Here is a 27,460-nt window from a genome sequence, read left to right as displayed (position 1 = left end):
CAGTGGGATGTGCAAGGGAATCAGAAGGGTAAAAGGGAAAACTTTTGTGTTGAGATAAAGACAGTTTACTAGAAAGAGCAAAAGCTTCAGGCAAAGGCAGAGCAAAATAAGGAATTCATCCACTACTTCCCATGGGCAGGCAGGTGCTCAGCCATCTCCAGGAAAGCAGGGCTTCATCATGTGTAATGGCCATAACTCTGATCATCTCCCTCTTTCTCCTGCTTCCCCCAGATTTATATGCTGATCTGCCATGCTGTGGGGGATATCCTTTTAGGTACTTGGGGTCATCCCTCCCAGCTGTGTCCCCTTCCTGCTTCTTGTGCACCCACAGGCTACTTGATGGCAGGGTGACATGGGATGCTGTAAGGCCTTGACTCTGTATAAGCTCTGCTCACTGGTACCTAAAATGTCCCTGTGCCATCAACACCGTTCCCATCACAAATCCAGAACACAGTCCCAAACCCCAGCTACTGGAAAGGAACTAAACCTGGTACAGACTATAAAATCAATTAAACAGGAACAGGAAATATCCCTGGGCACTGGCACTCAATCATCATAGTCCTGCATTGTTAACAAGGTCCCTGGCATGGTGCTGGGCACTTGTCTCTCCCAAATAATTCCAGGCATGGTTCTTGAATTAGTTTGGGCAAGGGAACATCTTGCAGACAGTTGGGTATGGCCATACCATAGCAGAGGACAAGAATTACAGGGAAAGCTGCCAGTTCTCCATTTTGTGCCAGGTAAAAGTTTTTATCTTGTTTAATTTACTACGTAGATGCTGTGTGTCTAAAGACCCTTTTTCAAAAATTTGTACTAACTAGGAAGAAAGGAAGGGGGGAAATACTCTAAAAATCACTGAGGTGAAGGGAAATACATGCTTGATTTTGAAAGGTGCCAAGGAAAAGATGAGATGTTGAAATTCATGGCAGTGAAACTGTGCTTGTCCTGTGCACAGAGAAATAAATTCTCATTAGAGTGGGAAAAGCAGAGTAAATTTTTGCAGTAGTGTGTTGGAGCCAGTAGGCAGTGGGTGCATGCTTACATACCTGCAGATCCACTGCTGCAGGGAAGACAAGATTTGCCAGCTGATCCCATGTTGTTCATGCTGGGATTGTTGAAGGCTGTTGTGGCTTGTTCAGTTCTTATGAAAGTGCCACTCTCAGTGATGTTTAAAGAGTTGGTCCCATCATAAATACAGGTATATGGAGAATGCCTGAAGCTGGGAAAAATCCTCCTCCTGCCTAGTTATGCAGTTCTGAAACACAGACTTACCTTAAAGAGATCATAAGGAAGCGAAAGGAAAGCCAGGAACCCAGTCTGCATGTGGGGAGCCTTAAGAAAAGACTGTTTACCATGATGGGATGATCCTCATGTCTTCTTTCTTTTTTTTTTTTTTTTTTGGTTTTGTGGTGGTTTTTTTGCTTGTTTTTGGGGTGGTTTTTTTGGTGTTTTTGGGGGGGTGTTTGCTTATTTTTAAATTAATTTTTTTACAAGTAGAAGAAACTTGCAGTGCTCTCTGTTAGTTTAGAATCTAGTAAATGCTGAAGTAGAAATGTTAGAGCTGAATGGTTGGTCTGATGCATATGCTGGTTTCAGACAGTGTTGGTGCTCAGCATTTTCTTTTAACTGTACCAAACCATAGTGAGAAACTCACAGCTACTGCTGCCACGAACAGTACAGGAAACCACTGAGCTGTCCCCTGTGACCTGAGCATATTTCACACCAGATTTTACTGAATTTATTATTAAAGTTGAATTGTCCAAGTCAAAAAGTGTGCAATGTTAAGTGCAAATTTTTTGAATAACATGATTGGTGTTTGGGTACAATGTGCAGCCACTACTTCCCATTATTGCTAGAAGTCCAGATTAGTTCCACTGCTGTACAGGATGGGGTTTATGCGCCAGTAAAGTTTTAGCAACTACCCAAGATAGAAACAGAGGAACTGTTGTAACAAAAGAGGAGACCTGCATGCTTCAATGCTATTGCTTTTTCAGTTATTTTCACTGCTTTTCCAAAGCATCAGTATCATTGCAGCCATTTCCACTAACAGCAAGAGTGAGCAGCTCTATGTATTTTCTAATTTGTGCTGAAGCCTAGGAGTGTTACCTTTATGAAAACAGAAAGCAAGGACAACAAGGCCTGTTTGTACATGCTTCCTGACCAGGTTACACTGGCATAATTCATCCGAGTTTATTTGTTTGTGTTTTTTTCTAAATGTGATCATATTTCCATTAAAGCAATGACCACTCATACAATGCTGCATTTGTTGCATTCTGGGTCAGTCTGTTTATTTTGACCTCCTAGATTTCATGTTAGCATGATCAACTAATTGTCTCATAACCTGTAAGAAAAATCCTTTAACATACTTAACAGGTGATTTCATATTGTCTGAGCACAGTAGAAAGGCTTCAAACTTTACAGGCCTCATGCAAAAGCATGTATGTGCGCAAGCGTAAGGATGGCCTAGATTTTCTTGTGCTGTAGTACTTTGCAGCTGGCTACAGCAAAAATGCATGTCTCACACCATTATTTACAACTGTAACAGTGAGAAATTACAAAACCTACTCTTCATTAACCTCAAATAAGGCTATTCCTGCAGCCAGTGATTGCCATTACATTGATGGAGTGCTGAAACAGCTCAATAGTCCTGGCTGGCCTGTCTCTCGTGTGACTGCACTGCAGCTCCTGCCTCCCACCACTACCCAGAACACATCCAGCAGAAGCTGCTCAAATGATTGATGAGAAAAGCAGCTCATAAAGGCAAGCACAGCGCCTGAAGCAACAGCTGTCTAGCCCTGTCCCTGCAGTAATTAGATAAATGAACCCCAAATGAAATCTTACAGGCAAGAGTAGAAGGAAGTTATAACATCCCCAGTGTGGATCTCTGCCTGTGTTGCCTCATTGCAGTCTGTGTTTGTAGCTGTTGGTGTGTGATACAGATTAGACACAGCTTCACCTCTCCCACCTCCCCTGCTCGTTTTGCTGCTGGTCCTGCAGACAGACCCCTGTGGGCACAGGAGACATGGCAGTGTCAGTGCCTGGACTCTGCTTTCTTTTTTTAATTTCTTTGGCACCAGTTCTACTTTGCAGAGTGTGCTGAACCTTTGTCCTTCTCCACAGAGTATGAGCATAACAAAAGGTCCGCGACAGGTCACAAATTGAGTTTATCTGGGGAAAATCCTGCAATTAGCAAATTCCTTCTTTGAGAAATAGTAGGTGTGTTTATAGGGATGCATTGGATAAAAAAGGAGAAAGAAAAATGGTTCAGGCAACTGAAATTTTCAGAGAGTTGATTAAAAGTTTTATGCTTATTTTTACAGTACAGTAGCATAGTGATAATACAGCATCTCCCCTAGGTTTTCTCTTGATGCTACTCAATGGTATCCATGAAGGAACCCATCATTCCAATAATTGCTGTTTAGAGAGAAATTTATGAAAAAAAATTAATATATCCAGAAAATGTATATGCTTTAAAAAATGGTGTATATAGTTGAAATACATGCATGTATGTGTGAAATAAGTACATAGACAAATTTACAAAAAAACCCCCAACAAAACAACAAAAAAACCCCAAACCTGTTGAGGAAGACTGAACAGCAGAGTTCTGATTCTGCTTTTACTTGTGGCATTTCACATCTGGAGTAGTATTTTTGAATTCAGTGACTGTAGAACTCATGTAAGAACAAGTCATGTCTTTGAAGGCAGGAACTGAAATTCAGAGAAGTAAATGCACAGCAGTGATGCAGAATAAGTGACCTTTTATTCTGTCTCTCCACTCCTAAGCTAGAGTAATTCTTGCCTACTTCAGCCAGATTTGCATGGGTGAAACATTAGATCAAAATTAGGCCCAGGTTGTTTGTTTTACCAAGAGTGCATGTCTCAGGAGATTGCTTTCATGTTTCCCCATAGGAACAGTCAGAGGTGCATCTAAGGCTGGGCACTGCCAAGACCTGATGGCTGGAATTCAAACGAGAGTTTCTGGCAGACTGAGTGCTCCCTTTAATTGCAAGTGGTGTCTCTGAGATGCTTCAATTACAAGAGATTAGTGGGAAACTGTAGCAGTGGACTGAAGGAGTAATGACACATAGGAAGTGAAGCAGAAAACCTTTATTCTTTTTAAAGAGAAGTTCAATTTATACTTTATTTAAATATAAACTGCAAGCATAAAGTATTAGCGTTCCTAAACTTCACTTTTCAGCTAGTTTCAAATTAACCATACTGTATTTCTGAGTTCCCCAGAGCAGCACCATGATCTTCAGCCTGTCTGTTCCTTAAATTGAGCTGAACTCTTTTAAGTCCAGTAAGTTCCTGTGCTATCCCCATAGCTGGATGAGTTACATTTGCCCATCCTTGTGCTGCCTCTCCTGTGGTGTAGATTTTTAGGGGCCAGCACAGACTCTGAGCCTCCCCTGCTAACCCCCCAGCTCTAAATTGCATGAAGGACTGTGAAACAGCAGAGCAGGAAGCTGTGGTCTCCCATAATTTCTACTGTTGTGAGTTGATTTACTCTTGTCATAACTACTGTTGGGAAATGCTTTTCCCAATTTCTTGGATTTAGGTTACAAGCATAATAATGTTTCATAATGGGGCGTGAAAAAAATGGCTATTGCCAATTCTTTGAGGCCAGGCAGTGGCTGAATCTCTCAGTGTGCCTGGCAGTGAAGTAAGCTGTGACTCTGCCTCCTGTACAGGTGGACAGTGTGGACAGACTGCACTAAAAGCTCAGTCATACTTCAGTTGGACACAGCCATCAGGAGGGATCCTAGGTCCCCAATCTCAGGCTGATTGCCAGACCACAAGCTTGCCTGTCTTCTCAGAAAATATATCTGGCTCAGATGTTTTAAAACCTGCCTTGGTCTGCCTAGTTCATTGTACCACTGTTACATATGTAGTTCTGGATGTGTTTCTCAGGATGGAAGTTTGCCTGTGTTTTGTCATAGCTCCCATGGAATAATGGGGACATATAGTCTGCACAGATGGGATCTAATTATTTTCTCAATTAATGTAATGTAAATCAAGAGTAATTTGAGAGGATTGCACTAGTGTGAAACTGGCCTGGAAGATATTTAAGTGCCTACAAAGTACCAGATGAGTTCAAGTAATCTATTGTTACTACTTGTATGCTGTGTCCATGACACTCATGTGCCTATCTTTATGTTGGCATGTATTTTTGCTGGAGACTGTCGCACAGATTTGTGTGTGCGTGTGCCATGGAATTTGGGCCAGGCACTGTGCTGTCCAGAAAGAGCATCTTTATTATTCTTGGAGAAAAAAGAATAACTTTAGGCAGCCTACAATGTAGGCACCTACATATCAGGTAAACTTTTAAGGTGCCTGTGGTGTTATAGAGAAAGCAAGAGGTATTTGTGGAGTTATAAAACAGTTATAAAACAGAACATGCACATTTAGTGCTAGAAAGTCTGTTCCTCTCTATTGCCTGCAAAGGGGTCAGGCAACTGACTCAGATGGAGACATCTCCCTTTAGATCAGTAGGCTGATCTAAAGGGAGATGAGCAGAATTTCCTTTGATGTGGTGTCCCAAGGCTCACAGACAACTTCATGATGAGTAAAAAAAGCGCTCCAGCTAAGAGGATCTCTACATGTAATCAATATGATATTCCTCTGCCATAACACATATGAACATGGTCTTTTCAAACCTAAACTATTCTAGGATTCTGTGTAGGCATGTCACTTAGGGACATGGCTTAGTGGTAGACTTGGCAGTTATATGTTAACAGTTGAACTCAAGAGTTTACACATAGTTTTTACCCAAACCGTGTGATTCTGTGGTTCTGTGAACCATTAGGTCTCAAAACAAAATCCCTAATGCACAGAAGTACAAAGGTTTATGGCAATAGCATTATTTTTCATGAGAAATATCTATATTTGGCAGTATTGAGGAGCAATATATGCTGTTTGACAGTTCCTGGGGCTTCTGAGTTGAGCACTTTTTTTTTAATAGAGGTTCATTCCGTTTATCTGATGCTAGTAAATTTTTAGGATTTCAGTTAAACTGGTATTTTACTTGTGGGAAAGAGGAACCTGATGCCTTAGCTTCTATCACTATAGCTGTTGGAAGTTAGGAGGATTTGCAGTATTCCTTCAGTAAGAAGTGGCAGGTATTAATCTGATTTTCTGTGAACAGGTTTAAATCCGGACCCATGCCAGTGATATTATACCATAACAAAGCCAGTGTAGCTTCTGTTAATACTGCAAGCCCATACAGTTTGAGGCCAGAAAGAATTCTTAGACTGCCTGTATATGAAAGGTTGTTAAATTTCACACACTATCCATTCTCCAAAACCCAAAAAAACTTAGCCCAGAGTATTCTATTAGCTCTCCTTTGCACACAAAGATCAAGGACCTGGAGGACATGGTTTCACAGGAGCCAAAAATACACATAAACTTATGGGGAAAGGGCTTTCTAAAGCATGCAAGTATTTTATTTAAAGTAGTTGAACAATAGCATTTATTTTGTTTTCCAGCAGATCAGTCTGATACTCGTGATATTGGTATCTTCTTTAAAATGTGGGACACAGCAAAAGAAAGCCAAAGGCGTATGAAGTTGAAAATAGGAAAACAGCACAGGATTGATGCTACCCTTTGTTTTCTTGCTCCCCATGGATTTATAGTTGTGCTCCCTTCCTTCCCCGCTAACTTGACCAGTGCTTCCCTTCCGATCTTCCAGGAGACCTAGGGGTGGAATAAACAGACCTTGCCCAGTTCATCTGGACTGACTGGGTGTGTTGGCTGCTGTTGTCCTCAGTAGAAGTCAGCTCTGCTTAGGGTTGGGTCCTGAAGAATGCCTTTGGCAAGACATTAGAGGTGGCTTTTTACAGTTAGAGGTTAAGTTTCATAAGCAGCTCAGTTGTTGGGCAGGAGGAGAACACATTCCTACCCAAGCAGTACTTTTCCTTTTTTCCTCAGATATTTGTGTAAAAATGAAATTATGTGAGCAGATTTGTGACCATTTCACCATTTAATGACAACTTGTTTTGCCAGGTTAAAATACTGGAGTTAAATTACCCATTTGACTCACTGTCATACAGAGATGTCACAGAAATACTGAATAATACTAGTTAATCTCTGGTCTCATTCTGTTGTCTTCAAAGGAGTTGTGTCAAAAATGAATTTTCCCAGATTTTACTTCTCAAAGCAGCTGATTTATTTGCATGCAGGATGAGCTTGGGCCAGCATGAGATGACACCTGCATACAAAGGGCACCAGTCTCAGTGAGACCAACAGGAACTGCAGCCCAACTTCAGAGGTTACAACCTCCTCCCGGAATGCATCTGCCATTCCAGCAGCAGATGTGCTCCCACCCTATGCTGACATGACCCTTTGTGGTCACTTGCATGCTAAACGTGGGTGGGTTTGATAGAAGTGACATATGATTAAGGAGAATTAACATAAAAGTTCTGTCTAGTTGGTGTGAATGCCAATCTGCTCTAGGAGAAAGTTGTGCAGGTGTGACTAGAACTGGCAAAGAGGTGATGTTCGTCCTCTAAAGTCAGGAGCTCATGTGTCTGCCAGTGGTGAATTTATGGGGAAAACCAAAGCTAATTGATTGTCATCAGTTTTACTTACATCTAAATTGCTTACCAACTCAGCTAAGGATACAGAATAACCTCATTAAATCTATGAAGGTTTATTTTTGTCTCAGGAATAACATCTTATTATGTAGCTATTTAATGAGTTGTGAGCTAACATGTTTTAACAAATCTTTTATCGCTTATTACATTCTCTCCCTTGATGGTAATTTCAAAATCTGACCATTAAAATGGGACTCTTTTCACAAATCTTTGATGAAGGCACTCAGAACTGTGCATTTCATCTATGCTTTTGGATTAGAATTGCAAAGGTGTAAATTATAGATCTGCCTTATATGGGCTCTTATTGATCAGGCTATTTCGTAGAAACCACAGCAGTTCTGAAAGCTTAGCAGTCTAGAGTACCTTTCAGCTTTCTTAATTGGGCCACCAGGGTATGGTTAATTTTCAATTTATATTGAAAGTAAGGCAAGGTGCTGTAATACTTCCTCATTGTACTTGAGTAGCACTGACACTAAAACACCATGATGTGCATTGTAATTGTCAATACACAAGTTGCTTGTTGAAATAGATTGAGAGTTCTGGCTTCATTCACTTCGTAGTTTAGGACAAATTCTGCCTAATACTTCCTGCATATTCACTGACCTCCAGAGACACTAGCTACAAAAAGCAAATATGGTTTGGTCAAGTGTAGTTGGAAAATTCATTCAACATACCAGTTGTAGAGCAACCAGTGAAACTAATGAAACATGCTCATCTTTTGTGTGTTTGCTGACAGGTCAAAGTCATGGTGCGCATTTCTTCCACGCTTGCCAGAGACACGTCTGAGTCCAGCTCTTTCCTAAAAGTTGACCCCCGCAAGAAGCAAATCACGCTGTATGACCCGCTGGCCTGCGGAGGTCAGAATGCTTTCCAGAAAAGGGGCAGCCAGGTTCCACCCAAGATGTTTGCTTTTGATGCAGTTTTCCCTCAGGATGCATCACAGGTAGGCCCTGTATGATCAGAAGAGTTATCTAAGCAGGGGTGTGCACCAGAGCCAAACTCATTTCTGCTGCAGCAGTAGTACTTTCAGTGGACTTCTACCAGGGCTGAATTTGGTCTGCCATGACCATCAATAAGGAATTCAGTTTATTAAATTTTTGCTGAATAATCGTGTGCTTTCTTTTTTCTTTACTGTAAATAATTTCTCCTAAAATTATACATTCAATATAATGTGCTATTCAATAATAGTGCTAAATGGTGCCTAATAGGAAAATCCTCAATATCAACAAGTTACTGTGTATTATAAAATGTTATTGTTGGGTGTTTACAGAGATGTGATCAGAACTACAGTTCTCTAATGCAGTCCTCTATTAACTAAGGGATCAAGGATTATTTTGACAGTGTTCTATTGTACAGTTTGCAATAAGAAGATGGGGATTTTAATCCACAGGTCTTTATTAATGAGTATATATTCCGGTTTCTTTATTAGACTTTGGTTTGATGAACTATGTTACCCAAATGTCATGAAGACAGTAAAAGAATAAAGTAACATTGCAAAGTATAATTAGAAAACAGTCTTGTAAAGCTGGCTCTGTATTCATAAACCAAAAAGAGCGAGGACACAGGGCCATCTAAATTACTGTCACATAATTGTTTCATTAGGTCAGTCCCTCACCCAGTCCTGGTCCAAGCAGCTAGCACCTTGCAGACTAATGCCTGGATGCAGTTCAAGGGGCTGGCCTGTGAACAGTCCCTTTCTTGGCCCATTTTATTTTCTGTTGTAGAGATAGTCTAGAAGTAGCCATGAACCAGGGTGGATTTACTTGATGTGTTGTCAAATGCAAAGTGCTTCCCATGGGGGCCTAAACTGAATTTTGATTGAGGTTCATCCACTGGTGTTAAGCAGTTGCTGCAGGAGCACTGTCAACCATTCAGCCTGCTTGAACCTTAAATCCAAGAATGCCTGGGGTAAATTTCTGTGTTGTACTCCTTAAAATACTGCTACAGTCTTCAGAATGGAGTCTAGTACTGTAAAAAGCTGAGAAGACTCATAATAATGTTGGGTCTCTCAGCTAATTCCAAAGAGCTGTTTGTTCCCTTTGGAACATTTTGTGGCATTCCTTACCCACATGCTTGTGGAATTAAACTCAGTCCATAACTGGGCAAATAATTGAGCATGCAAAAATTCCTCAGTGTTGTTTTTTAATCAAAACTGTATTTTAAAATCCCTTAAATAGGCAGTTCTAACAAACTAATTGCACCCCCTTACAATATGTGTATTTTTTTAATGCCACAAAGGATGTTGATGCATCGGTGAATGTAACTTACTTGATCCAGAACAAAATTCCTGCTTCATGTGCTTACACAATTAATGTCATTCCCATTAACAGCACAGGTCACATGAATGAGACAAGCAAGGTTAGATTTTTTGATACTTCAACATGATATCTGGAGCAGGGAAGACATTAATGCACCTTTCTGGTGAAAATAATTATTTTCCTTAGTATTGTTAATGCTTCTGTTTTTTTTCTTTCCTTCTTTCCTGTATTTTTATTCTTTTTTTTTTTTCCCAATACCTGTGACAGGCTGAAGTATGTGCTGGGACTGTGGCTGAGGTGATCCAGTCTGTGGTCAATGGGGCAGATGGCTGCGTGTTCTGCTTTGGTCATGCCAAGCTTGGTTGGTATTGCTAAATTTCCCTACTCAAGCAGCAAAATGAATATTTTTAATACGGGATTGCTAGTCTGTTAGGTTAAGGAAAACAAACTTATTTGTCTGTGTATATTAATTTGAAAGTACCTGTGAATGATCTCATGCTACACTTCACCTCTTGCTTACATATTTATTCACTTTTCTTATTGTATAAATGTTGGACATCATGCTCTTTGGAACAGAAGTTACCTTTGAATTATTGCTTCATTTCAGCTCTTAAATATTATAGCAATTTTGTCTTTCATTGTCTTCAGTTGTTAATAATGATCCAGTGATCTACAGTTTTCCAAATGTGCTTGGTGTTAGCCAGGATTTGCCCAAATGCCACTTTTATCAAACTGTGTACTATGAGTATTCACTCAAGTACTTGATGTTTGTGATGGCACTCTTATGGAGTGTGACTGGGCACTCAGACAGTTTGATTTATACTCTATTCCCTGATTAGACAGTTCACTCATTACTGACCTCTTCCTACTGTGTCTCAAACAAGTCTTATTTTAATGGGTGACTGAATGTTACTGATGGAGCAAAACTCACACTTTGGACATGCTTCATTAGCATTTTTCAGGTATTCATGGAAGGACAATAAAGAGGAGAATCATCATTAACACACTATTATTTTGACATAACTGAATTTTGAGAATAAACATTTGTTTGTTCATGTTTATCTAATTGTATTTTGGAAGTACCATCTCTTGAATGAACAGGGGTTTATTGCATGTGTGCAATGATTTCCATCCTTTACCATCTCAAACAACTACAGATGTTCACATATAACTTAAAAAGATAATTCAGTTTTGCAGGTGGTAAAGAAGATCAAGCTGTATCAGGCCATGATTATCCCAAATTATAGGCAACAAAACCTGGACAGCACTGAATGCTGCAATGCAACCAGGTCCGGTACAATGAATGGAGCAGGTTGGTGTTCCAGTTACACCAGAAGGCCCCTCTGGACCAGGCAAGAGTGACACTAGGATGAGCTCTTAGATGTGACCTGCCAAACACAACATTGCAAATGAGATGAAAAAGGAAGCCACCAGATAACAGGCTCTCACAAGTGCCACACATCCTTTAGAGAGGTATCCTAGCTAGGCTTTTGCTGAAGCATGAGTTGGGTCTCTGCAGTTGCTTTGTTAAGTGCACCACCACCATTCCAAAAACCATGGACTTACCCAGACCTTGACAGAGACATGTGCATAGAAGTATTTTTTTCAGTGATCTTTTTGCACATAGATTCAACGTAAGAAATGAAACAAGGTAAAGAAGCCACAAGTACTTGCCTGAAAGGATGTATACCATTATAATTTGGCTTACAAATTTAGGAGCTTTAGAAAACTCATCTAAAAGCATTATATGTAGTGACACCTAATACAGTTTAAGATAGTACTCTGTGTCCTTAATCACCAAACTTTTACAGCAAAGAAAAGCCAGAGCTATAATTGCAGAGTTAAAAAATACTTAACCAGGGAATGGTTTTTACCCAGATGAAATATTAATTGTAGTGGACCCACTTCTTCACCAAGTGATCACATATACCTGGTTGGTTTTGGGGATTTTTTTCTGAATGAAGTTCCATCTGTGTGATTCTGGGACCAGGTTTATGTCAATTTCAACTCCAGCATTTGAAATACAATCTAGTGCTTTGAAGTAAAATTGTATTGAAAGAATACCACACTTAGAGTATTCAAAGTAGAGTTTTTTAGAGACCATGGCACTCTTGCTCTGCTCAATTCCCTCCATGATTCAACCACATCAGATGCTGTAGCATTGCAAGGTGGGGGCCTGCAGCACCCTACTTGGGAATGGGAGATGTCAGGGGAATGCATGAGGTAATGATTTTTGAAAGAAGCTCAAGATTTCATCTGGATTTTCCATGTCCTATTTGTCTACCTGCCTATATTTTCCCATTGCTGACTGTCCTTGTTGTAGTGAAGTTATTTTCATGAATGCTGTGCAGGATAACGTCTCCTGGCAGAAGGCTGTCAACATCCTGGGAATGATGTTTTATTTTCTTCATCCCCCCATTCCTGACAGGGAAGTCATACACCATGATTGGGAAGGATGATTCCATGCAAAACCTTGGAATAATTCCTTGTGCTATCTCGTGGCTATTCAAGTTGATTAATGAACGCAAAGAGAAGACAGGAGCGCGCTTCTCGGTCCGGATTTCTGCCGTGGAAGTGTGGGGGAAAGAAGAAAATCTGAGAGACCTGTTGTCAGAAGTGGCTACAGGCAGCCTGCAAGATGGTCAGTCCCCAGGTGTCTACCTTTGTGAAGACCCCATTTGTGGCATGCAGGTGAATCCAAGATTAATTTTACACTGAAACAAGTAAACATGACTTTTTTGGTTTCTTCTGGGGCCATTGAGATGGTTCAAATTCAAGAGCTACCCAGAGTGTAGAGTTTATAGACTTGAAAGTGTTTACTTTAAAACATGCAAGAACTTTATGACCTGCAGCTGCAGGGCCATCTGCTCTCTTGGCCTAAATATTTGTACCTCTGGTATAAGTGATATAGAGCAAGAACTTGTGTTTGCAATAAAATGTGAAAACATTCAGAGCAAACAAAAATTCACCTCATTCTTAAAAAAAAAGAAAAAAAAGTGTGATCTCTCTTCCGTAAAACAACAAACTAAAATATTTAGTTTGTTGTTTTACAAACATAAATTGCATAAATTGCTGTAGGCCATTAATATGGCTGTTTATTTCTTTTTAAACTACATTATTTATATCATTTGCATTAGTGGTTTTGTAGGGAGCATTAATTGCTACTTATTAATTGCTGCCAAGAAGTAAATTCCTGAGCTGGGCAAGTCAGTAAAAACTCAAACTCTTCTCCAATTTGGAGTTTTAGCAGGAATGAGTAACTGGCTCACCTATTTTCTGGGTAACTATGAGAAATTCTTAGCAGCCCTATTTTTTCCCCTTTAGTTTGGGTTGAGGGGAAAAGGGACCTATTCTTTCATTTTGCTTTTTGAGTGGGAGTAAATCTGCTTTTTGTATGAGTAGATGAAGAGGGAGCAGAAGAAAGTGATGGAGCTTGAAAATATTCTTTCATCCTGAAAGGCAAAGGCTGCTTTTGTTGAGAGCCCTGCTTATTCCAGGATGGGGAATAGGGGGAGAAGGGAACAGATCTACAAGGTCATGTACCCTGTATCCACCTCCAAGCATCTAGAGATCATGACTCACATCCACACAAGTTGTGAACTGTGAGATTTTAAACAGCAAGCAATAAATTTTGTGTCTTATCTCTTTGTGGTTTAAGCTTTTTAGGCATACTTAGGTCATATTTTCCATTCTTTTGCATTCTACCTAAGGACTATAAAGTTGTGTTTTGATTTGATATAACAATTAGGGTTCTCATTTTCACTTAACTCCTGACTTCAGCATTTTATGAAATACTTACTGTATCACTAGAGATCTCACCCTCTGGTGTCCTGTAACTGATGCAGTCTAGTAAATATGAGAGACTTGAGTCTGCACAGTTCCCGTTGGGGTGATGGATGGTTCAGTTAAGAATTTGCAAACTGCACGTGTTACGTAACTGTGTCACAACCAGCATCTCCTAAGCACTTAATTCCTTACTAAGGTATTTTAGCACAATAGCAATAATAATAAACATTCCATTATGGTAGCTTATTTTCATATAGATACAGACAGTACAGCTATATATACAAAATCAATTATTTTGGATTACTGAAAAAGAGGTAGCTCCATGAGACGCATATATATATCTGCAGTGTGAAAGACTGAATTAAATTACAAGGAAAGAAGCCTTTTTATGTGTGCTTACAAGACATTCTGGAGTCATGTGTCGTACACCTGAATTATCCAAATCCTCAGCTGAAGGGAGGATATTATATTATATTATATTATATTATATTATATTATATTATATTATATTATATTATATTATAGCCATGCAGATATGCAGAATCAGCAGTGTGTATAGCAAATGAGTGATCACCATATGTCATACTGTCTGTCACTGGACCTTTCCAAGTATGCACATTTTCTTGTTGCTTACATTAGTGAGATCAGCCCACAGGCTGGCCTGCCTTCTGCTGACCTTGTTAACTCCTTCCTGTCCCCCTCCCTCTTTCCTGAGGGAGTCCAGCTTTCAGCTGTGTCACCGAATCCTATGCACAGCCTCAGTTTTATCCCTCCTCAGTCTAGATAATGGTTGCAAAGAGAAAACAGAATTACTGTCTTTTGGAGAACTGAACTGTCAGCTATATTATATAGCAGGGGAACAAACCCCATGAACAGGGAGCTCCTTGCCGTTTTTATACCAGACAAGACAAATCTATCCTATGGGCTGTGGGCCAGTTCTGTGTACTGCCAAAACTAATGCCATCAGATTGCAGTCTCGTGTCCCATGCACAGACAAACTAGTCATAGGTGCCATGAAACATGCAGGCATTCCTATTGTTAGGAGGGCTTAATAATATCTGCCCTCCTATGCTGTCTGTCACTTAGAAGAGTTGAGAGCAGGCTGGTGACAGGGATTGAGGTCCAGCAAGTATGAATGTTTGTACATTACCTGCCTTCTTCCATTTAATGCATTGCCCTGGCTTATGAGCAGGTGAATAATAAACTTATGGTATGAAGGGGCAAGGAAAAGGCTTCTCTTCTGGGCTGCTCCTCATATGGCAGGGGGCAGAACACAAACTTCAGTCCTGTTACTTTTTAGATTTATCTGTGGACTGCTTCCTTCTAACACTTTCTGAAGGTGTTAGAACACATAGCCTTGCCACTGCTGTTGAGTTTGGGATTGACGTGTCTTCCACAATTTTTATTCCCCACTTCTAGCCATGAGGGCTCCTGGAGGGCATTCTACTGCCACTGCCAGTGTCAGGAGGGTCTCATTCCATTGGGCACCTCCTCATTTGTGGTCCCAGTAGAAGCCAGCGTTGATTGCAGGAAGTTGTCACCACATGTTGATTGCAGGAAGTTGTCGGTGGTGTTTACCTGTGCGGGGATTTCTCAGCCGTTTCTCCCTGGTGTTAACTGCAGCTTCAGAACCAGAGTGAGCTCCGTGCCCCCACGGCAGAGAAGGCCGCCTTCTTCCTGGACGCCGCCATCGCCTCCCGGCGCAGCAGCCAGCGGGACTGCGATGAGGAGGATCACCGCAACTCCCACATGCTCTTCACGCTGCACATCTACCAGTACCGCATGGAGAAGAGCGGCAAGGGCGGAAGTAAGCTGTCCTCTTGTTCCTCTCTGCCTCCTCCAAGCCTGCCTGGGAAGGGGGCCTTCAGACAATGTTCTTTAGTGGTGAAAATCAGCAGAGTTCTCCATTCAGTCTGGGGTGGGGCCATTCATACAAGCAGGCTGAACAGTGCCTGGTGAAGACCCACCGAAGGCTATTAAAAGCCATTGGGGATTATTACTGTCATTGTCAGTTTAGTTGCTCTCATGCAGACACTGGCAGTTCTCAGCCCTGTGTGGGCGTCTGTATCTGAAAAAAAAAAGGTGCTTTTTAAATTGGCCTTTATTATTATCTTTACAGATAGTGTTGCAGTCATGGATTAAAATATTGTGGTGACTGGAATTCCTTGCCACCCTTATGTTAACTGTTCCTCCTTGCCACCTAAATAGGGCAGTGTGTGTGGAAGCTGATGCTGGCAACCCATAAACTGGGAAGCTGATGTTACAACCCATAAACTATACCCTTTCTTGGAGATACATGATATTTAGTTCCTGGCCCAACTATGTGTGCACAAAGGATTCTTGTGGTTCTTTGTAAAGGGTCTGGATTTTTCAGATAGGCTTGTTTCCTCTCTTTGTCATGTATGCTCTCACTGGCTTGTGTCTTTACTTCCATATCCCAGGAAATGGTGCTTCCATGTCTAATTTTATGTTTCTGTAATTTTCAAAGCTTTCTTTTTTCTCACACCATTTATACTTTTATTATACTTGTCTTCTGTTTCAAGTCTCCCAAATTGTTTATGACTGAAGATATACAGAGAGGGGGTATAATGATAAAAGATTTGATGATAAATGAAAATGTAGGAAGAACCCCCACTGAAAAAGAAAATTTTGACATTAAAAATATTTTTTTTTCAAATAATCATTTATTTTCAGGGAAAAATGTTTGAAAGAGACCAGAGAAATCTCCTTCTTTAAACTCATGGGCTTAAGCAATTCTGCAGAAACAGCATATGTTTCAGCTCCTGGCTCTGCATAGGCTATTGGAAATAAGGAATAGATTGCAAGGTGATGTGTAGTGGGTGTTCAGCACTGCAGTATTAACATGTAATGTTTAAATGAAGAAAATTTGCACTGAGTGTACTTACAGGAGAAAAAAACCAAAAAGTTCCTCTAAATGGAAATGCAGCTTGCATGTATTTAAGTAATAACCCCTGTGGAATTGGAAGTCAGAAATCTCAATTAACTAAAGATTTATTAATTAACCACCCTGCGGTGGAAAGGAAGACAGTGAATACTCAAACAGACTGGTTTATAGGAATAAGATGGCTGATTTTGAGGGAATAATTATTGCAATTATTTAATGCTCCATATTTTTTACTACACGAAAGTATGTGCACACACAGTCCTTTTCTTCTACTTTCAAATACCATTAATAAAAGGGAAAATATTATTGTCTTGTGGTTATAATTTCAGAAAAAGAAGACACGATCCTGTTGGATTAGAATACGGCATGCTTTGCCCACTGCCTCTTGTTATATCTTTGTCTCATGGCCAGACCATCCTCCTGTCTTCAAATTCCCATATCTGAGTGGCCTTACAAGCTAGGCAGGGTCAGATCCCACTGATAATTGAATGAGGGGGAATTCCAGCTGCTCAGAAAGGGCGCCTAGTGATTATCACTGTCTCCTGCTGTAATGAAGGACTTCTCAGAAAAAACCCATGAAGATAGTAGAGATATATAGATTCCAGTAACAGGATTAAAAAAGGACAGGAAGAAAGAGGGGGAAAAAAAAGAAACCCAGCTTCTAAAGGATAAGAGATTAAAGGCCTGGCTAATGTGTGATTTTGGTAAAAAATGACTGTTAGAATAAGGCGTTGGTATTGTACTTACCTCCTTGTTAGATTCATTACCAGGAATGTCATGAAGCAGGCTTAGCACCATTGAAATAAATGACATTGTGGCAGAACTGGATCACTGTCATTTTTCAGCTGTCAGCTCTGTTTTTTTTCTCTGGGACCATAGGAAAAAAATCCAAGTGTTAGGATGTTCCACTTTTTTTCTCTATAGTAGCCAGGCACATTAGTGAACAAGTTGCCTAACAAATAGCTTCATTTTCAGATTAATCAAGTGGATCTACACTCTTAAAAATATTACTTCAATCTGTAAATTAAATAAGAAAGAAGCAACCAGTAAGAGATCTTATTCTGGATTTCCTCAAGCTATGTAATCAGAATATATGTGGAAACAATGTGTTTTTGAAAGGTAGTGATTTCTTTAATTTTCTTTTGTTTCCCTGACACCTGGTAATCTTAGCAACAGAAATATTTATTATATAGGATTCAGTAAAGTCACCTACAGTTATTTACAGTAGCAACTAAATGTATTTCTTAGTTTTTCTAAATAAATGATTGTGAGACACTCAAGTAAGGAATTCCAGCCTTCTGAGAATAGAGACGTTAGAGGACTCAGGGACTCTTTAAGGGTTTTAAAGACTTTTAGAGGTGAGACAAAGGTCCTCCATGATCAGTTTAGAGGTACAGGTGCTTTACTGGTTCCCCAAGGCAGCCTAATTCCTCTGGTGAGAGGAATACATAGAAATCCAGTGTTACATAACACCTGATAGAGCTGAAGAACTAAGAGGACTTTAAAGCAGCAGACGTAACTGTATTTTAACAATTGTTAACAGAGATACTGGATACATTTTGGAATATTATTCACAAATCCCATAGGAGGTCTTCTGTCTTTGTTCATCTTCTCTCTTTTTTCTTACCAAATGTGCAAGTTGAGATCCTGTGTCAAAATGGCTGTGAAATAACTTGCATAGAGTTAAGCTCAGATGTGAAAGCATTTGTGCTGCTGTTTGAGGTGTGTTTGTGTCCTCCTACATTGCTATTACCTCTCTTATAACATAGTGATTCTTTCTGCTCTGTACCTATTGAGTTAAGATCCTAAAAATAAATCTGCCTTTTCCTACAGACTGCTCCTAAACTAACTCTTGAGAATGGGGAGGAGTGGTCCAAGATCAGATGCAAAAAAGTCAGCTAGAAAATTGCTCTCAGATACTAGAGAGCTAGAAGCACTTCTGTGAAGTCTACATAGTTCCCATCCTGGATTCATAAGGAAGCACAGATTTTTAAAGAGAGCAAATGTCATTAATCTTCATGTTTCAATGGTAGCATCTTTTCACTCTGGAAGTATTGTGCTGATGCAGAGTAAACAAGACAAAACCATGAAGATCTATTGCTGGTTTTACAGAAACTGTTCTGAGAACAGAGGTGCTACTTCACAATCCATCACCAGCATCTTGGCAAACTTCTCAGCTGAAATGCTACTGTGAAAGTATATAGACTTGAGGAAAAATTGAACATCCCACAGGTACCACCGTGTCTTCTTAAGATATAGTATTCAGGATGGGAAAAATAAGAGAAGTATCCTTGCTTACCAAGCAGGAATTCCCAGCCTGTAGTTTTCCAGACAGAGAAACAGTAGTGACAGTGACAGAAACAGAGCCAACTCAGGCTAATAGAGATATATTTAAAAGAATTTAGTCACATTGGTGACTCTCACAGAGTTAAGCCTGCAGGAGCAAGTGAGTACTCAGCAATTTTTAAGCAGGTTCAGAGTAGGCAGCAATGTACAGCCATAAAGGCTGACAGTGCATTAGCAGGATGCCTACAGCCGTATCTGCTAAGGGGAATTAGGGAAGGCTCCTAGGTTGTTTCCCTTTCACAAGTCACGGTGAGACTTTTGCTTTCCTGGGAAGCTGCTCTTGGAGGCCCACACTAACTGTCTGCTCTCTTTGTGGCAGTGTCTGGAGGTCGCAGCCGCTTGCACCTTATTGACCTGGGCAGCTGTGTGAAAGTGCTCAGCAAGAACCGCGAGGGGAGCTCCGGCCTCTGCCTCTCCTTGCCAGCGCTGGGCAATGTCATCCTCGCCCTTGTCAATGGCAGCAAACACATCCCATACAAGTAAGTGCTGCTCTGGGTTCTGCCTAATGAGGGGATGCTTGAAAGCAGTTTGTCTGTCTGTGCCTGAGGCAGATTTGGGTAAGGAGGAAAACAGTCTGCTGGGGTCAGTGCAGCCCTCTTGAGCCATGGCAAAAGCTGCCCAAGGTTCAGTGACACCTTATGTGACCTTACACCTGGTAGCTACACACTGTGTTTGACAAATAGGTTTCAAAGGAAAAAGCCTGATGAAATAGGACCCAGGTGGCTAAAAGATCTTAAGGTTTGAAGTTCAACACATTAGGGTTTTGTTTTCTGTGGCTGTTCAAAGATTTTTTTTAATGTTTCAAAGCATATGAGAATGTTTCATATTTGTTCCAAGGAGAAGAACATTGCTGCCGTAATGCAGCATTGTAGAGAAAATTATCTTGCTGTCCACTGTATGCAATTTGCTTTATTGGAAATATATGTCACAATGAGCATGAATGTTTGTCATTAGATTCCTTCTGTGACCTAAGGTTACTTTGCAGGGTTTTTTTTGCATGGTTTGAATCTAAATGTCAGCTTTTCATATGCAAAAAAGAAGTAGTCTCCATTTGCCGCAGTAAACCAGTGACCATTGCTACTGCAGGTGCCTTCTGGGAAACAAGAGGAATTGCTCACCTAGTGGGTATTCCTTGTGTTCATTTCTTGTCATCACTTTCTCTCCCTCTGTGTCCTGTGTGCAGGTCTGAGAGGAAGCTTGGATTAATTTCCCAGCCCAGGGAGTCACACTGCCTTCCTATTGAGAAGTTTCTGATTTTGTGGGCAACATTGCTTTTCTCTAGCCTAGATCCTAGGGAGTAGCAACTAGCATCATAGGAATGGCTTCCAGTAGCATCTTGTAATCAAGCTGCCAATGAATGTCACCATTTGTGAAGGACAGGTGTATGACATCAGGAGTTAGAACAGCAGGATGACACGGAGAATGAACAAAGTAATTCACAGAGCAATATTTCAGTCCATGCATTTTACCCTTTTTAACATTTAAAAAGCTGCAAACATGATTATTTACACATGTCCATTCAAGATTGCTTCTTTGTTTTTGTCTTAATTTTGGCAAGTAACAATTAATTGATATTGGTTATAATCTGTTTCTCTTCCAACCTTTAGTTTCAAAAATTATTTGGTAGTCTGGACTTAAAACATGCTTTCTGGAAATATTCCCATTCCTGGAGCTTAATCAGGCTGGAACTCAGTTAATGACCAACCAAATTTCTATGTCTAAATATTCATTAAATGTTTCGTAGATCATGCACCTTGTCATAGAATGAAAATACCTTGAATTCTGCACTTCACAAAGTGTAACTCAGGCAATGCTTTATCACAAACCTGTCTTTCTTCCTGTTGGATTTTATGGATTGAAGAGAAGGTCACTGGTGTGAATACAAAAGATAATGTTAGTAATGCTCATTAGGCTAGAACTAAACATACAAAGAATAGTTACCAAATACAACAATTGTCTTTCCTGGCAATGACTGACCAGGAGAAAAGCATTACCAAACACTTCTTCTAATTGCTGTGTGTTCAATCTCTTTTTGCTGTGACTCCCAGCTGTTGCACTTCTGAGCCTATACAGCCAGAGATGTCAGCATATTTTCTCATCAATGTCTGTACTGCTGAAAGAAGATCAAAGCTCTCTTCAGGCCACAATCCCCTCTTTAGTTCCCTCCTAATAAGAATTCTTCCTATAAGCAGATATTATAGAGTGTAGAGAAGTGGTTGGTCATCTGTAAATCAGAGCCAATGTCCTGTTTGTAAGAGGACTTTTAAAATATAATTTGAAAAATATACTGGCATATTTTGGAGCAAACCTTTTCTTCCTCTTGCTGGGAAGAATCCAGAAATCTTTTTTTTTTTTCCCATATGTGGTCTATTCCTGAGCAATGGAAATAAGAGTTTTGGTGGCTGGATGAGCACTCTTAGCTCAGTGATCCAGCAGTACAGCTGTGTCCTGCTACTCGGTGGAGATGAGAGGAAGGAGGATCTGGATGTGCATGTGCTGCATTGCAGAAGAGGCTCAGTACCCCACAGAAAGAGATGATATGTGTTCAGTGGCACCTCTTGTTTAGAGCAGTGACTAGCCTCTGTAACTGGGGTAATTCCCCTTTCTCTAGGGGGTATTCTCTTTCACTGTTAAGTATAAAATTTTGTTTTTGTTAACTGCCTTTTTGAAGGGGACCAAAAGAAAACAATGGAAGCATTTTTTTAATGTGACAGCTCTGCACATTGTGTGTGGTCTCAGTAAATTTCCATAGAGCAGCAGACAAAATGGAGCATCTTTGTAGTATCTGAGCTATTAAACAGCCATTAAGTATTTTATGGCAGCCTGTCAGTAGCCACTGCATGGCTTCCTGGGGACTTGGAAACTCACAATGCATAGTTTTTCTCTGATGGCAAAAATTTGGTTCTCTAAACTTTGAGACGCTGCAGGCTCTTAAATTCACTTAAGTTTTGAAGTATCCAGCTTTATCTCCACAGGTAGTAGTTGTAGGGAAAATCTTGTTCAGATTCATAGCTGGAGTAAGCAGATGCCACTGCATTGCCTTCAGTGGTCTCTGTGTTTGTGCCAGGGATGAATTTGCCTCTCCACCTGCAGTCTCTATGAGAAAAACACATGCTGTTTTTCAGCACATGTTGCTTTTCTTTAATTTTTACCCACAAGGCTAAGCCTTGGAAACAATTCAGTTGGAATCTTTCTCCCTTGGGAAGAGCCCCCATACGCTCCCATTTTGGGAATAGTTACGAAGATTTATACTAGCTTTAGCAGGAACTTGTTTTCTGAAGTTGTAAGAAAGTAATGTAGAAATTCTCAGACATCAAACAATATGGTTAAATATGGTTTGGGGGCTCTTGTCTTGTATTCAAGTCAAATTTCACATGGGTCTGAATTTGGGACAAGAATCCCTGCACTGGGCAAATACTTGCAGCTAATGAGTGACCAGACCATGATTTCTGGGAGTTTGTATATTTCAGATATGTACTTTTAATCTCTCAGTGTCATTATTATTGTCACTATTTCCAGACCTATTTTGAACCTTAGTAAGGACATTGTTCTGATTGTATGATTCTTCCAGCTCAGTGTCATTTATAAAAATGAAATTTTTGTTTGACTTAAATACATTGCCATTTTATATCACCAGTTTCTTTTGCTCTTGAGGTATGAAGAAATCCTTCAGAAGATTGGGCAAGAATTCTTTTCTCCATGGGAATGTCAAATGTCTTAAAAAAATTGGAAAGGGGCACTTGGAAGCTCAAGGAAGAGCAAGGGAGTCAGTGACCAAATATGGTTGGGCTTAGATCTGCTACAGAAGGGTTTTGCTAAGATGCAGTAATTGTTATTGCCATTTTATGTTTTTAAGAGTATTTCAGTTTTATGTCAGTGCTGTATTATCTGCCTCTGATTTCCAAGATGAATGTGTTTTAAACCCTCAAATGAACACCCATTTGCACAAACTCCAGATACTGGTTTATATAGCTCACTATTCAAAAATTACTCCAGTTGCTAGGCAACATGGGTGGTGATAATTCATGGTAATGCTGTTTTGGAAATAATCATTTTTATGCATTTTAATGACTGTGAGAATGTAAGGAAACTGTTTAGAAAAGTGCAAGGCTGTATGAATTTCTCTTCCAGAAATTGTTGCTTGTTTTATTTAATAGGCTTCCCTCTTAATGTGCTATCCCAATGTGCTAGTGTTTCTAGAGGCATCCTGTATTTTCAACTACATGCTTTGCTTATCCAAGGAGGGAGTCTTGTCTGTAAAACAGATGAGTGTGAGTTAAAAGCATGAATTTTATCCTTGGCAGTTCTGTTTTTCTGTCATATGGTTGCATTTCCTCCCATGTCTTAATGATGGTATTTCTTTATTTGATCCTATGTGCAGAAAATAAAATTATATTAAGTGACTGGTGCAAGGTTGCACAAGAGGCTTCATGGCAGAGCCACTGTGTTTTAAGATCTAATCTGGTGTTTAAAGCATGGGTTAATCCATTCTTTCTTTCTGCATGACCTTTGGAAAATAATTTATTCAAGTGTTTATTTCTTTATTCACATTTATAAAACTGAAAAAAAAAATCAAATAGGATTTTTAAAGGGCATTCAGAGTTGGCAAAAAGCACTATACACTTTTCCACTATTGCTAGGACTGTTACCCTATTTTCCCCTTTCTTTAGAGTTAATGATGCACATAAATAGTCCTAATGTCATACAGAATGTGAGAGTTTTTTTGATCAAATGTAGAATTGCTTTTGAGTAAAGAGAAAAAGGAAAGTGTTGGATTATAGTTTTGGTGTACTAGTTTAAAGAATGAGCTGTATATCAGATGTTTTCTTTAAATTGTTAGTTAATTATTGAAAAAAATGAAAATGGGGTTTGGATGGATCCAGTACCTCAGTTTCTGTTCTTAGTTAGATGGGTGTATCTATCTGCAGTTGTTTCATCTTTGTAAAAATCTGTGTGTCAGAAGAACTGAAATGCCAAGTATCTTTTGTTTATATGCAGTGCCTTTGCATTTTTAGCATTAGTTATGTTATTTTTCTCAGAAAAGATGTTAGGATTTTCAGGAGGATAATAATGGGCAATAATCATTATTAGTACTGGCAATTTTACTCTTATTTGTGAACTTGTAGGAAGTCCTAGCTTTGTTGGATTCACACAACCACGTCTACTTACTAGGTCTAAGAACTTAATGACACATTTGAACTACATGTCAAATGAGCAACCTATTTAATGGTTACTTCATCAGCACCTGAACTAGAATTTTTTTGGTTTTTGTTTTTCATTAAGAAATTTGAATCACTTTCACTTTCCACTGTTTCATCTATGTCTTCTATTCCTTAACTTTTGCACCTCCTCAATGAGAATATGGTACAAAGATCACAGCCTCAGAAAAAAATATCTGGTGTGCTCTTCAGAATCTCCAATCTTTCTGTGTTAATTTAATATTGAATATACTAAAAGTGGATGAAAAGCTGTTTTGCTGTTTTACTTGAGGAACTGTGAGAGCAGAAGAAGGGGGGGAAATGAGGACATGAGAGACAGCTGAAACAGAATCACAGGGCTGGGAAATGGTCTAAAATTATGGGAAAGCTCCAAGAAATTGTGCGTAGAGGAGACAACAATCCACAGAGAGGAACTGGGAAGCAAACAGGGAAGAAGAAATGAGCCTATTCAAAAAGAGAAATAAGCCTAAGAAATATCCCTGAATGATCCAATTGTAGGAGAGTGTAGTAGAGTGGTCAATGGACATTTTGTTGAATGTGAAATAGTTCCTAATTAACTATCAAAAACATGTCCTTCTCAGGAACAAAAGAGTTTTTCCTTGATGTTGTCAGCCAGGATTATGTGGACTAGAACCTTGGCTAACAGACACTGAAGCCACTGGAGCAATGCTACCTTGTACCAGTGGAGAACCTGGCCTTAGGCATGTGCCCTTTGTCACTGGGCAGGTGCAATGCAGTTCACTGCAAGAGCAATGAAACTCTGTCAGCATGCAGATAATGAGGCCAGCATGCATACAAGGAGCATCTGGCAATTATGGTCATCTTTGGGGCTTTTCTGTATCTGACAGTTTACTAGGTTGAATTTCTGGCATTTTCCTTCTTTATTCCAGGGAGCTATATAAAATAGGTGGAATTAGGGATGCATAGTTTGTGAATGTAGGAAAACTTCCTGCATTTTGTTAGAATAATTTAATCAGTAGCTCAGGAACATACAGATGATGGGTCTGCATGCTCCAGCAATTGCTGTTGTTGTGTTCACCAACAATGCCCTTTATTGTATTGCATTGTTTGTACAGCTGATAGTGCAGATTTGAGCTCTATCTGCTCACATCTTACAGCACTGTGTTCCATCATCAACTTAATGAGGGAGAGTAAAGAGACAAAATCATCAAAAGAAGCGCTGCAGTGGAGCTGCCATTCCCCAGCTTTGGGTTTTCAACTCAGTCCTGCCAGTCTGGCAATGTGACAGGAATTGGAGCAGCAGTGTCTGCAAACGTGTGTAATGGGTGTAAGTGGCTATGTTGCACTCACTGAGCTTGAGCTCCTGTTGCACCAGTTTTACAACAGACCTCAGCTGACAAGCTCCATTCTGCACAAGCATTCAAGTGACAAGAATCAGGCCTCATGAAATATCTCTTTGAATGCTCTTTGAACCACTCAGCGAATTAGTACTTTATGGATACTGTAAGCAGCAAATAATGATGGACTGCAAAATGAAATGAGAAGGGAAGTGCTGTGGTTTATAGTCAGACTTAACAGCAATTACTAATTGCATTTAAATAGCCATTCCTATGAGCAGCAGATAGCTGCATCACAGAAGGACACTACTTTGGTCCCGGGCCAGCACAGACGTGGCTGGTAATGAACAAGCAATCCAGTAGCGTGCAGTTATTCCTGAAATATAGCTTGAGTGGAACCCAAATAGGCCATTGTGGTAATTTCATACAAAAATTAATCTGTACTTAATTCATTAAAATGTCATTTTGAACCTTTAGTCAGGGTATCCAGCAGTTTATTCTCACCTGTTCCACCATTGGTTCAGGCTCAATTGAACATTAATACATTTTCTCTCATGGAAATGTGGTGATAATTCATTTCATGTATAATTGAACAATTTTTAAATAGTCATATCCTTGGAATAACTACCTCTTTTACAATGCAGCAAATTATCAAAAAGCATGTCATAATTTTTATTAGACTTATTTCACATTTTTGGTTATCTCCACTTTCATGAATAGTTGCATATGGATATGATGTGCTAAATTAAATTTCATTTCCGCATTGATCCTTCTTTGCTTGTACAAAGAAGGTCTGAGTCACAGACTCAGACCAAAAAGACATCCCACTCCAGCAGACCAAAGAAAATAGCTTTTCTATTTATCTGCCAGTATATAGCTGCTTGTTTGGAGTTGTGCATCTCATTGCTAAGAAAATGTTACAGACTGCAGAGAATTTAAAAGAGAAGCAAGAAGAATTATGAATGGTCTGAAATGAAAGGGTTACTCACCTGGAAGAACACTGTGACAGAAATAAAGCTTCATAGCTTGTAGGGAAAAGGAGGCCTTTGAGAGAAGAGATGACAACTGCTCTGTAGTGTTTCAAGGATGTGAATTCACACAGGAGAAGAGAATTGTGTCTGGCGAGACAAAGTGGCAGAATGATTTCTTATTTTAAAGTAATGATGTGGAGGAATATAAACTTTAAAGCATGCTAACAGGGATTCCTATTCGTGGAATAACCACTCAAGAGCTGAAGAGAGCAGTCAGTAGAATAATTTAAAAGGAAAATAAACCTGTAACTAACAAATATCCATTAACAGTTACATAATAAACTGTTTAAGATGGGTTACAGCTAGGCCTATGTAATTTCAATGCAGAGTTCTGGGTCTAAATCTTTGACAATTTTTGATATCTGTACTTCCTTTTGATAATTTATTTTTGTCCTTGATTGTCAGGTGTCTGCGGATGGCTGATAGTTACATAAATAAACAATAAAATGTGTTCTAGTGTGTCTAACAGAATCAAATCTGCTTTTAGGAGCCTGAAAACCAGTGGATGGATGGATTGTTACACTTTCATGACGTCAGAGAAATTCAGAAAGTCTCAGTTGTGTGTTTCTCAAGACCTTACCCTAGCAGTCGATTCCTGTGCCAGATGATTTAAATGAGTTAACAACTTTTTTTCCCTTCATCATTTAGTTACGCTTTTTTTTTTAAGGTCTCTTTCTCTTCAAATTGCAAAATGAAGTTCTCACAGTGCTTGATCCAAAACCCTATGTAAATCAATGGGAATCTTTTTATTGGGATTTGGCTTAAACCCACAGATTAGAAAACATGCTTATATTTAATTAGATGAGATAATCCTCAAATCCTTGCTAAGGGATATTTCATGTTCCGTATTTGATGATTAGCAGCTTATTTGTTGAAAGAGGCAGTATGTGGTTAAGTGTTACCTAATGTTGAGTTTATTTGGAATTGCAAGGGACATAATTAATGGAATTGGTGAAGGTGAAACCTGCAAAAGTACAATCATCTATTGATTCATTCCAAATGGGTCTGTGACCATGAAATTGAAG

General features: G+C 39.6%; 1 protein-coding gene across 1 annotated transcript in view; it reads left to right on the top strand.

The window, feature by feature from the left end:
• Positions 1-27,460, top strand: part of KIF26B (kinesin family member 26B) — a 272,342-nt gene that overhangs the window by 202,461 nt on the left and 42,421 nt on the right. Inside the window, exons 6-10 of the mRNA XM_054629924.2 lie at positions 8,329-8,535; positions 10,118-10,211; positions 12,279-12,541; positions 15,260-15,443; positions 19,207-19,366. Of these exons, the coding sequence (XP_054485899.2) occupies positions 8,329-8,535; positions 10,118-10,211; positions 12,279-12,541; positions 15,260-15,443; positions 19,207-19,366 (908 nt within the window). The remainder of the gene's footprint in view (positions 1-8,328; positions 8,536-10,117; positions 10,212-12,278; positions 12,542-15,259; positions 15,444-19,206; positions 19,367-27,460) is intronic.

Source organism: Agelaius phoeniceus, chromosome 3, assembly GCF_051311805.1.
Source record: "Agelaius phoeniceus isolate bAgePho1 chromosome 3, bAgePho1.hap1, whole genome shotgun sequence".
NCBI lineage: Eukaryota > Metazoa > Chordata > Aves > Passeriformes > Icteridae > Agelaius > Agelaius phoeniceus.
The sequence above is the reverse complement of the archived record's forward strand: the minus strand, read 5'-3'. Positions and strand labels throughout refer to the sequence as shown.